At 35.9% G+C, this 12,826-nt stretch overlaps 2 protein-coding genes across 2 annotated transcripts in view; both read right to left on the bottom strand.

Annotated features, from left to right (window-relative positions):
- Positions 1 to 12,826, bottom strand: part of LOC136816359 (DDB1- and CUL4-associated factor 12-like) — a 216,426-nt gene that overhangs the window by 192,580 nt on the left and 11,020 nt on the right. The gene's annotated exons all lie outside the window — the stretch shown is intronic.
- Positions 5,839 to 6,985, bottom strand: LOC136816407 (malonyl-[acyl-carrier protein] O-methyltransferase-like). The gene has a single exon (XM_067072731.1). The coding sequence runs from the start codon at positions 6,940 to 6,942 to the stop codon at positions 6,235 to 6,237; it is 708 nt and encodes a 235-aa protein (XP_066928832.1). The 5' UTR covers positions 6,943 to 6,985; the 3' UTR covers positions 5,839 to 6,234.

The raw sequence follows: 12,826 nt of genomic DNA, 5'->3' as shown, positions 1-12,826 counted from the left end.
GTGAATTAGCGTGAATAGTTTTCAAAAGGGGAACGAGGAGGCTCCACCCTGGTTGGCGTCGACGGGAGAAATTTTCAATTTAGTATGGCTAAAATCGCTCTCATTTACTCTCTTTTTTTCCAAAATATGGTTTAAACATCACAGGATTCCTTTGATCAATACCAATCTGCTCAAAATTACACCTCAAAATAAACCTGTTGCTTCTTTCTGTTTGAGGTTTTGCTATAAATATATATATTTTCCTGAAATAAAGTACCTAATGTCTTTGATGCATCTAATGAATAAGCAATAAGAGATTTTCGACCCTCTCATCGTATTCAACTTTATTTTGAAGACTAGCTAGCAACTGCTAAAGACAATTGGAAGTTACAAGGATAAATGGCAGATGAATAAAACTGTTTGGACCGTTTCTATTATGCTTTTAAATGAGATCTGTAGGAGGCTCCGCCATAGTTGGACATAAGTTCATAATTTTGAAATTTAGACCCTCTAAATTGGCTAAAATGGACATAGAATTACGTTTCAAGTAATAAATATAATTTTCACGATCACGCTGAACTGCAAATTTCACGCCATCAATCACGCTAAAAAAACTCGATTTCACGATCACGCCGGCAACTTCATTTTTACGCCATCACGCCACGTACGGGCCGTTTTTTTCAAAATTTCACACCATCACGCCACGAAAACCCTCCATCACGCCATCAAGCCAACCGCTGGGGGGCGCCTCTTTAAGTTATCAAAAATTATCAAGAACTGAAAATCTTGAGTGTTCTTTGGAAACAAAAAGTTGAAAACTCAATTGTTCTTATACAACATCTTCTGAGTATTTTTCCTAAAAAAAACTCTGAATCTGCAAAGCCTCAAAATGTTCTTAACTTGTGCTTAATATATTTTGTCCACCGAAGTCTTATGTCCTTATACTGTATAGTTTGTTCTTATAAAAAAACGTGTATCTACCAATTTGATTTGTCTAAGGGGGTAGTTTCTCATATACTTCTTACAAGAAAATCCAATATTTTTTGAAGCCTTCGAGTTTAAAAGCCTGAAAATGTTTTTAAAATGTTCTTACTAGAGTTTTGGAAAGCCTTAAAATGCTCTTAACTTATTCGTAAAATTTTAAGCATGGAAACCTAATGTTTCTTATATAGTTTGTTCTAGGACATTCTAGAGTACGATACAGATGAGATGGAGTTTTTTATAAGATACTTTAATAATTGGTCATTTAAAGTAATAAAATTGACCCGATTTTTAGAAAAAGGTTGACGTCACTGGTTGACGACCGACCAAATCAAAAAGAGCTTTTAAAACTCCATCCCGTCCCGTAGGGTATCGTGAAACGAAACTAAATGGGAAAGTATATGGAGGGGAAGAAAGGTCCTATTCCGAAGAGTATACCATTTCCCCCAGAAAGCCTCTTCTACACTTTACAGATCATCTAAATAATGACGCAATTTTTCGAGCTCCAACCCTGACCCTAACTGATAATTTCGAAATAATCAAAAATCGAAAATATCGAAAAGGTCAAAAAGGAAGAACAAGAAAAGTCCAATTTTGATTCATTCCTAATTGTTTATCACGGTAATTAACTACATGTGGTCTAAAAGAACGACAAATTACGCATGCGTGTTAACGCAGAAGTCTGATTTTTTAACTCTTCGGAATGGGACCTTTCTCTGACCATGGAGATAATAAAAATATAGATGGAGTAACAACTTTTCTGTAATAGCCAGATAAGTCATAAAACTCTTTGAAATTTATTTCAAATCGGCCTCCTTTGATTACCAATCCTTGATAGCAAAAATCAGTCAAGTTGAGTCAAGATATAGATTATAAGAACTAAAGTAAAGTTATTCTGTCCAACGAAACCTTGTATTTTTAGGTAAAATGCGATTTTTTTTCGAGTAATAATTTCTTTATAGTTTTAAAAGAAGTTTTCATTTTATCGGGAAGCTTTCGAGAGGTAAACTTCTTCAAATTTTGCGAATTCTTTGTTGTTTGTGGAAGGTTCTTTGCTATAAATATCTTTAGATCTAAAATAGCAGCTGCCTCAAAATTTTGATAGAATATAGTTGAAAGATTGGCATTAGTAAATATGTAAAAATTGACAAAAATTGGCGAGGATTCCCTGAGAAGCGAACATTTCAAATTCGATGTTCTGTGCTTATTCTTGCAAGTTTTTCTTATGTTTTATAAACAAAACTGTCATCACACAATGAACAAATTAAAAATGTAGCGTGATGTTATTCAAATTCTCTTCGGGCGCGTTCACACTGGAAAGTTTACTTAATTAAATCTATCAAAGTTAAACAAAGAGATTTATGATGGATGAATACACTGGTTTATTACAGTTCTTTGTAGGTTCACGAGATCTATTATAACACGGTAATTGATTTTGCTTAAGGCTTCTCATTGGTTGATTTTTTATTGAGAGTTTCGATTTCACCTGTGATTGGTTGATATTGGTATCCATACATCACTTGAAATCCGCAAACATATTTGTTCTAATGGTTTTACTCAATAACTGCATTCATCTTACACATCAACAACACCGTTTGCACTATTTCTAATTTTTTCCTCAGTTCATTCGTTTTTGAAATCGTAAAACTTTTTGTTCACTGCACGCATTCTTTGTTTATGCTTCCTTAATAAAATCTTTTGTTTTAAGGGAAGCCTCTACCCTACCCTTAAGACAATAAAGCTTACGACTCTTAATTAAGGAAGATCGATTAAAAATTACAATACTACGCGTTCGACTCTTTGTTAAATGCACGTTCTGTATTGTAGTCAACAAAAGATTCTCCTAACTACATTTTTATTAAGGAAGGTCTATAGTGTGAACACGACCTTCGACTGAAGTATTCCCATGAGCGAAAGCAAAATTAATGGCTTTTTCCCAAAGCAACCAAGCAACAGTTTGCTATCAACGATACAATACAATAGAATAGTAGGAGTGGTATCTCCATCTATATTTTTATTACCTCCATGCTCTGACTGTATGCGACGTTTAATTGATGATATTTTTTGACAAAGGAAATTAAAAATGCCTTAACTTACTGCCATTAAGTCAATTAATAATGGTGAGTCTCATAAGAAAAAAACGTAAAAAACGTAATGTATTTTTATTAAAAAAACATGAGTCTTCGGGGCCAAAAAACTGATTATGAAGGCTGTTATTTCAATTACAATAAATTAAAATGCAATTACACTAAAACACTCTTAAAACTTAAAATAAGAACATTTTAAGGTTCTTTTTAGGCTTCAAAGTAAGAAAAAAATAAGAACATTATCCGAAGTCTTCAAAATTTGTAGACGTTCTTATAAAAAAAATCCGTGTAATAAATTTTCTTTAATTTCTTTAATTAATTCTATCATCATGTGCGATTAAGTTGTCGCAAATTACCCATTAAATTTCCAGCTTTTCATGACATAAATGCAAAAAAAACAAAATATTGCAAATGTTGCAAAAACAGTTTCTATGTACACTGAGCTGTATATCGTAGCCAAAGCTTAAATTCATTTTTTCTATTCATTCGTCTTATTCATTATCTGATTCTTTTTTAGATCTCATTTAAGGGTTTTCGTGATGTCGTGATTGATGAAGGAAGCATTAGTTGCATGATATAATGTAATCTACAAGTATTCAAAACTTTTTGTAATATCTCTCTAGAAGAAACTTGTTGAGCAGTGTTTTGATACCGTGAGATCAGGTAACTTGCATCAGTGGAGGGAAACTTGCATAGCCATCAAATGACTGACCAATCAAAGCAGCAAAATTTCAAAACAAATGAACTAGGCAGCTTTGCTCACAGCTCTACTCTACCATTTTTGTTTTGATTTAACTTTGTATTTTAATGACCAGCCAGGTCATTCATTTGAGGGCTATGCATGTTAGCCTCCATTGATGCAAGTTACCCGATCTCACGGTATATCACGGCTTGCACTTTGGGTTTTTGGTAAAACGCATTTTAAAGAGAGAATGATCTAAATATCTAACTGTAAGAAGAACAAGCGGATGCTCCTCAGATAGAAAATAGGCTTATAATAGAAAGTCACAGATTTCAAACTTTCAGCCAAACTCTATCAGGCTCTCGTGTCATGAAATAAGTGTATTAGTATATTTTTTGTTTTCATTTCAGATTTAGAAGTATGGGAATATACGGTGGAATCTAACAGAACAACCAAGGATGGCGACACAAATGACTCAAGGGGTAATTCTACTCCTGGTTTGTTTCACATTGGCCAATGTTTATTACTTCATACAAAACTACAGCCAGAATACGTATTTCCAAGAGGTTAGAAGGACTTTGACCATCGTCAAAAATAAAGAAGAGAACGTCGATGTCACTACGGCTAAATCAAGTTCCGGTGGGTTGACTCAAGTTAATGAGATATTGAAACGTTTACAAACTTTGGAAACGAAGCGAAATGTAGACATGGCTAATAAAACAAAAACTGTTTTGGATGGACTGATTGGTAAGTTCTGGCCAAACGGTCAACAGGCTAGTGTGGTTGACGAAGCTGAAAATCTGAAATGGTTAAATCGTACGAATGCGAAAGGCTTCGCGGAATACGGCGACGGTACGTGTCCCGTCACAACAGATCGTCCACCGTGGCAAAAATTACTTCGCGAATGGGTAAAAATCGCTAAGAAGCATAAAATCCGTTATTTCTTATCTGCCGGTTCGTTACTCGGGGCGTGGCGTGCGGAAGACGTGATCCCGTATGATGCAGATATGGACATACGTATCCACATCGATGATTTTGAAAAACTCTATCTATCCGTTACGTCAACGTAAGTTTCGTGTGGGACGCGTATGATGATTACGAATCGCATTTTTATTTTACGAAGGATTGGCGATTGCCGTACGATTTACGGCGTCGGTATACGTGTAAAGGGAAGAAGGTTCATGAGTATGAAGGACAATGCTCATTTACGGACCCGAACGCACGTATGATTTACCGTCAATGGCATATGGACTTATACGCATACACAACGTATACTGACGTCGTCAAATTTTTGCCACGCGACGCCGCGTACGAGTACCGTAAGGAAGATATTCTACCGATCACTAAATGTATGTTTATGGAAATTGAAACACGATGTCCACAAAATCCGACGGCCATTTTTAAAAGACTTTACGGTAGTTCAAGACCTTTGCCTACCAAGAAATGTGTAAACAAAAAGTACGTTAGAGTCTAGATTTAGAGCGTCATGAATTTAAGCGTTCTGACATTTGCGTTTTGTAATGGGGGGGGGGGGGGGGGGGTTCAACTTTTTCAGTGTATGTTTTTAGTTAGCCATAAGATAGCATTTTGAAGCTTCTGTCTTGTTTATCTCAATATTTTATCTTTTTTTAACATTATATTCTTTACTCGCGCTATCATTTGGGAATTTTTCCTCACCATGACCTTTTTAGGGAAATTCAAGTTTACAAACACTGGGCGAAATAAGAGATATCTTGAAAATATGATATTTCCAATTACTTTTGTAAATATGGAAATATGACTTTTCTATATTTCCAAAGTTGAGGAAATATCATATTTCATGATATTTCCAAATCTGAGACATCAAATTTTCAAAATATGATGTTTCAACAATGAATTTCAGAAAAGTCATATTTCCATCAAGGTCAAATTTTATCAATGAATACACATACACGTTTTTTATAAGACTATCCAAGATTTTGAAGCCTGCGGATGTTCTTAAGTTTTTGAGTTTTAAGCCTAGAAATGATCTTAAAGAGTTCTTATTTTCTCACTATTTTGTTGGTATATTTCTCCATTTTCCTAAGAAATTGGATGTTTTAGAGTCCACAAACATATAAAAAAAACGTGTAAGCTAACGAAATTTTGTACAAAATTTCGAATGTTTTTTTCAAATAATTATCAATAAGATTCTATTATCATGAAACTTTGAACCTATCTCGTTCAGTTGACAAAGTTCTTATAAAATTAGTGTAATGATATTTTATAAAATTTACAAAAACAACAACAATTTATGAAAAATAACAATTACATTTGGAGACGCTTATGCATCATGTTATAACTTGCAATACCAAAATATCTTTGATGCAAAATATTTGTTTAAGGTGAAACGATCCTCCTTCGAAAAAGCCACTAAGGATTTCTTAATTCTAAAAAAATAGGGTGTCAGATATAAAATATATCAATATTGCCCTAAAACAGAGTACAGGACAACAGCAGATAGGACATAGACAACAGGACATAAAGTTAGAGGACTTGAATAATTAGAAGTTCCCCTTTAATTATGTCTTCTCCTTCAAGAGTATTCGCTGGTCTTCGCCAGCGATCAATAACCTCCTTTGCTTCGACTTTGATTTTGCCTTGTTTGACGTCATTGTCGAGAAAGGCGAGGTCGGTCACGTGTCTACTTTCAATACATGAATCCACTTGTCGATGTGCGATAATGATGTGACCACCTGGTTTCACATATCGTATAATGTCCGTCAAGCATTCGTACCCAGGGTGTGATGCTGAACAAAACAAAACACCTGATGAACAAACAACGTCATATTCTTGAGACGGGATGACAGAATCATCGTCTCCACTTTTCAGTTGATAGAGTTTCTGCATTTTTCCTTTCGATCGAGCAACATCAATGATTTCTTTGCACGGATCTAACCCATCAATATTTTGATAACCATGTTCAGAAAGAAGATCAGAGGTTGCGCCTGTACCACATCCATAGTCAAGGATCTTGATATTTTTCTCATTCGAATACAACTTCAGGATTTTTGTAGCCACAGCTTTAGGGCCAGAATATTCTTCCTCAGAAGCCCACTCATCGTACGTTTTCGCGTATTTACTGTAAAGTTCTTGTTGCTTGGCAAACTCTTCACTCGTATCTTCACGTACATCAATGAAATATGACCATGCTACACTGGAAAAGTTTTCCGCTTGTTGTGTTGCTGCAGCCATCCTTTTTGAGGTATGTTATGTCTGCACAACTCTCTCTGCAGAAAATGACACTTAATACTGTCGAAAGTGATACTTATAATACGTATTTGCGCAATACACTCTCCCTTAAGTGATGAAAAGGAAGTGATGCACACTTTTTTTATAAGATTGTACTCTATATAAGAATATTCATAATAATGAAATTAGCCAAAAAATTAAGAAAATGCTAAAAATACCACTATCATGAAACTTAGTAACCTGTACCTAGGAATGAAAAATCATTCCCATACCTGTAATAAATAGCTAATTATTCCCCATCAATACTCAAAATTCTCACAAAAGGATAATATATACATTTCTTTTACAATTGAAAGTTAGAGATATATTCTTGCCATGTGTATTGTCAGGCTTTATTAAATGGTTGTGACGCAAGCTGTCCGATAAAAGTAAAATACGTTGTTGGTTCTCTAGTGGTCCAGTACGGTATATATTTTCCTGTAAAGACCACTGCTATTATATTAGTGACGAATAAGCCTTGGTTGCACTCACATAGTTTTCTTCTTCAGAATTGCAATGCATTGAAATGTTTCGTCAGTTTGAACAGGAGTGAAGTGACGTATTGACTGATTTTACCTTTATGTCAATTACAAAAAAGCAGCTTTTTGTGGCTCAGTGATGTAATGTCAGAAGACATCGCAATGGTGCATATCATGAATAAGCATAAAAAATAACTTCTCAATATAAAACGGTTGAGGACATCCACAAAACAATGTAAAAACGCAGTATTCTTATAAAAAAGCTTGCAAAACGTATCAAGTGGCAAACTTGTGAAAGAAAGTCTGATAAATTGCAGGTTGTATTCTTTCTCGTCAACGAAGGAGAACATATAAAGCTCATAAAAAACAAAATACGCTTTGGATAGGTTGAGTACCCTTTTAAGATTCCAGTTGGGTTTGGACCTGTTGATCGGTTATGAGATTATTTCGGACCGGTTTTGCCAAAGTTAAAAAATCCCCCCCTATAAACTAATACATTTTTTCGATACGGTTTCCTTATTCTGTGAAAATTGAAAGATTTTACTGTAGTACTTCCAGAGGGGCACTCAAGGAACGTCTTTAGGTCTGGACCTTATAAGGGTGCATTTTTCAAGCTGTACTGCAAGGGTCTGTGGTCTAAATGAGCACTTACGAGAGAAAGTGTACTCTAATGATGCGAAAATTAAGAAAAATGAAGCTTTTTAGGCAAACCTTCGGACAATCTGATCACTTCTTGCCTTAAAGGGACATAGAAGTAGTAAAATATAAACATTGCGCGAACCACGTGTCATTAAAGAGAACAATTAAAATCACGTGTCCGAAACATACTTGTAAAACAATTAAACAATCAAAATTAGCCATATTTGGTTTGATTTTTTATTTTGACATGTGACATTTGTTTTGATTTTGTATCCGCTGCATACAGTTTGTTTACAAATTTCACAAGTACTTATTTTGTTATGTCCCTTTAAAATGGACAAAAGATTTCAGGAAGTTCAAGAAAGGCTTAATTTTGGGCGCGCATATGGTCGTTTTTTAAATTGAGAGCATTTACACCATAACAATGACGTATGTATAATAATTTGAACTGTACACCAAGAACGTCAAAAGCATCCACGAGGACCTTTTTTAAAAGATCATTGAAAAATCTGTTTCCTAGATCAAATTTATCTGTTCCCCGTCCAAAAACCAAAACTTTGCTCCAAATATACTCTTTCCTAGATATTTTGATGTGTTATTCCTAAAAAGTTTGCTCATTTTCATTTTTCCCCTCCATTTACCAATCCTGGACAAAAATTGTGAGACAAGGGTAGAATATAAGCTTCACCCCTTCCCCCCCCCCAGTGCGCAGTGGTAATATGTTTAAGGGCATTGGAAAAGTCGGTGGGCAGGCCGTTCGCACTAAACATATTGCCACTGGGGGAAGGGGGCCATTCCATGTTTTTCCATCAGCATTTTCCAGTGTTTTTGTCAAACATTAATGTCCATGATTATAGATAATTTCATTTGTTCCCAGCTATGATATGACTTTATTTCAGGAAACAGATAATGTCGAGGAAATAGTCTTACTTAGAAATTTGCATCTGTTCCCCTATTTTGAAAAAATGGGTTGTCTCAGGGAGGAATAAATTTTGGGGGAATGGCCTCGTTGGCTGCTTCTGTAACGTAACGTAGCCTTGTTTACAGCCTTTCAAAAAGTAAACTTGTTTTGTAAGCCACCGACTTTGTCAGCGGGATAAATGACTCAAAATATAATTATCATTATTTTGGAAAAAACGATCAATTAATCTGGCCCAAAAAGTTACCGTGAAAAGCACAGGCTGAGATCATATATCGACCTGTTCCGACCAATCCAGATTCTATTTCTATTTGCCAGCGCATCAACTCAGAGAAAAGTAACCATGATGACAATATCCAAGATCTTGGATGAAGTTCAAAGTTGATTTTTTTATTCCCGTCGTTAAAAACACAAGTTAAAAATGTCATCAATGCTTTTTAAAAAGAGTCAGTGATAGAGAATCATAACATAAAGTCTGTCTATTATTTCGATTCAATTAAAGTTACATTACCATAACTAATACGTAATATTTACATAATTCTTTGAGAAAACAGATAAATGCAGCAAACCATAATCAAAAAATCATTTGCCTTGGAGACTTTAACGCAACTTCCTCTGCTGTCTGGCAAAACTCATCGCTTCGCGACCTTGAAGTAAACAACAATGGTGAACGTTTCCACCAATTCTTTAACACGTGTCGTCTTTCCGTTCTCAATACTTGGTACAATCACAAACGTTGTCGGCGCGTTACTTGGTATTCCCCTGATGGTGTCACCCAAAAAGTTTACGATTTTATTCTCGTTAATAGTTGGCTACGTCAATATTCCCAAAACTGCCGAGTGTACCGTAGTTTCGATTTTGATAGCGACCATTGCCTTGTCATTGCAACGCTCTGCACGCCGTGTACCAAGAAAGCTCGCTTTAAAAAGAGACAACCAATGAACAAATCTAATTTAAAGTTTGATATGAATCGATTTCGTAATGACCAAGATATCCAAAATCACTTCATGAACTCTGCTATAACAAATTTGGATTCATTACCAGTAGACAACGATAATAACGAGTTGCTCAATCAACACTTAATTCGCTCGATAACCGTAGCAGCCGACCGCACTGTCCCCAAAACAAACAACCCGTTTCCTACTCAGCCCTGGCACAATGATAAAAAATTGGCTGAACTCTATGAACAGAAAACTTCACTTATTACTAGAAATGCTGAATTTAAGGACATTGCCAAAATCAGAAAAAAGATTCGCTTAAGGGCTCGTTTCCTGAAAAATGAAATCAGCTGAGGCTGACAAAATTAACCAACTTGCCATCAATAGAGAACTTCAAAGATTGTTTCAACGAGCTAAACAGCAAGTGACGACTCTGAAACATATACCTAGCTCATGCCCAACAGATAAACTTATGAAGCATTTTAAATCAACCCTACTGATCCTTCCTCGACAAGGACCCCTGAAGAACTTGATTCGAATATCCCAGAATTTGTCGAAAACCTCCAACGCATATCGCAGACTGTCCTCATAAACGATCAGCCACCAACCCTGAATGAGATCGAACTTTATCTTAAAAAGCTTAAATCCAATAAAGCATCTAATGACATTGATGCTGAGTTTCTCAAAAAGTTGAACCACCCAATTATGTTAGAAGTATTGCATCGCATGACCTCAAACCTTTGGCAAAACCTGGACGTACCCCACGCTTGGGGTAACTCTCGACTCCGTACTCTTTGGAAAGGTAAAGGATCCAAAAACGACCCTACAAAGTACCGTGGACTTAGCATCGGATCAACTGTTTGTAAGTTGGTCATCAATCTCATTCTGGGTCGCCTTCGTCCTTGGTACGAAGCCCAGCTTTCAGAAGAGCAAAATGGTTTTCGCCAAGATAGGGGTACCACCGATGGTATCTATACCATAAAACGAGTTCAACAGATCACTCACCGCAAGAAGCAACCTCTTTTTCTCCTCTTTGTGGATCTCACCGCGGCTTTTGACCACATCCCCAGAAAATGGTTATTTGACTCTATCAAACTACGTTTCTCTGATAATCGTTGTCCCCAAATCCTCAACATCCTTGAAAAGTTGTACTCAGACACAAGTCTAACATTTGAAAAAGAGACATTTACGACTACATCAGGCGTACGTCAGGGTGGTCCTGAAAGTCCCTTTCTGTTCAACCTCTTCATCGACTTCGTCATGCGCGTCTTCCTCGAAAAGTCAAATAATATCCAATTCTTTCAGCAAAAATACCGTGTCAGCCCACGAAGTGTTTCCAGGGATAATCGTTACGTGTTGAGAGAACAAGAAATCGATCTCAATGGTTCATCTCCCCTACCATGGTGCGGTTATGCGGACGATCTAGTTTTGTTTCTAACCAGTCTGGACAGTTTACAGAATGCTACCAATATTCTGAACACTGTATTTAAAAACTTTGGTCTCACAATCAACTCATCCAAGACCGAATCGATGATAATCAATAACGATGTAACAAATGAATATCCAAAGTCCATAGTCTCTATTGATGGAACTCCACTCAACAACGTTCAAAAATTCAAATATCTTGGCTGTTATGTCAATTACCTTGAACCGAACTCAGGTGATGCCGAAATTAACCATAGAAGTCAAATGGCTTCAGCCAAGTTCAGTGAACTTTCAAATCTCTTGCAAAATTTTCAGACCAATCTGAAAACTCGTGTTAAATTTCTCGACAGTTTTGTTCGTAGTCGATTGACATATGCATGTCAAAATTGGAACACAACTCAGAACCAACTTGATCGCATTGATGCAACATATCGCACGTTTTTGAGGCGTATGGTTCGTAATGGTATGAAGCATGTTAACGAAAAGGAGAATGATTTTCGCATGGTTTTGAGCAATGTTCGTTTACATGAAATATGTGGTACGAAAGATGTTAGTGTTTTTATTAGAAATCAGCAACGTAGTTATTTGGCACATATTATTCGCATGAATGTTCACAGAAATGTGAAAAAGCTCACGTTCAATGATGATATATATACAAGGAGAGGGCGTCCCGTTAAGTCGTTGGTTGATTTGATTATTGAAAATGAAAATGTCACTCTTGATAGATTTTGCAATCTTGCGTTGCAAAGAAAACGTTAATGGAAATGTGATGGATTAATATTATTTAATATTATTTATGAGAGACTGGGTTACCCAGGTTTTTATTCTATTTATTTGACGAGAGTTCGGTGTGAAGATGTTTCGGTTCACCGAGACGGATTCACACCCTATTCGACCTAGGAATAGGGAATAGTAAAATCTTATATATATATAATGGTTTAGTAATTACTGTTTCCTTGGTTATACATTTGGGAATCATGTAGAAGATTTTTTTTTGAAAGAAACTCATGTAAATTACACTTGGCGGTTTCTGGGGAATTCGTAAATAGTAAACTGCATACTGATACAGTTTGCTAGACATTAATATGGTAATATTTGCTCTTCATCGTTGATTTATTCTACAGTGATTAGATTTGACACATGCGCAATAAAATTTCTATTATTGGTCTTCAGAGGTTGATATATTTTTTGAAAACTCAACCTCTGATACTCAGGGTAACGAGCAAGGAATTATGCAAAAAGTAATGCGCTATTTGGAGAGAGGTCTGCGATTCAGACACTCGGGTGAAACAAGGCATGTCCCAAATATATTTTGTGTGACGCGCACCGCTTCCAATTATTCCTTAACGTTCATATATAGCTCAAAAGAATCATATCAACGAGCAGATTTCGGAAAGTGCTGGGTCAAAAATTTGCATTAAGCCAATCTCAAGATATCGGTCAAAAAC

This window comes from Clytia hemisphaerica, unplaced genomic scaffold, assembly GCF_902728285.1.
Source record: "Clytia hemisphaerica strain Z4C2 unplaced genomic scaffold, Clytia hemisphaerica genome assembly, whole genome shotgun sequence".
NCBI classification, from domain to species: domain Eukaryota; kingdom Metazoa; phylum Cnidaria; class Hydrozoa; order Leptothecata; family Clytiidae; genus Clytia; species Clytia hemisphaerica.
The sequence above is the reverse complement of the archived record's forward strand: the minus strand, read 5'-3'. Positions and strand labels throughout refer to the sequence as shown.

Bases quoted from the DNA above. Each gene is read 5' to 3' on its own strand.
- LOC136816407 (XM_067072731.1), bottom strand. From the start codon at position 6,942: ATGGCTGCAGCAACACAACAAGCGGAAAACTTTTCCAGTGTAGCATGG.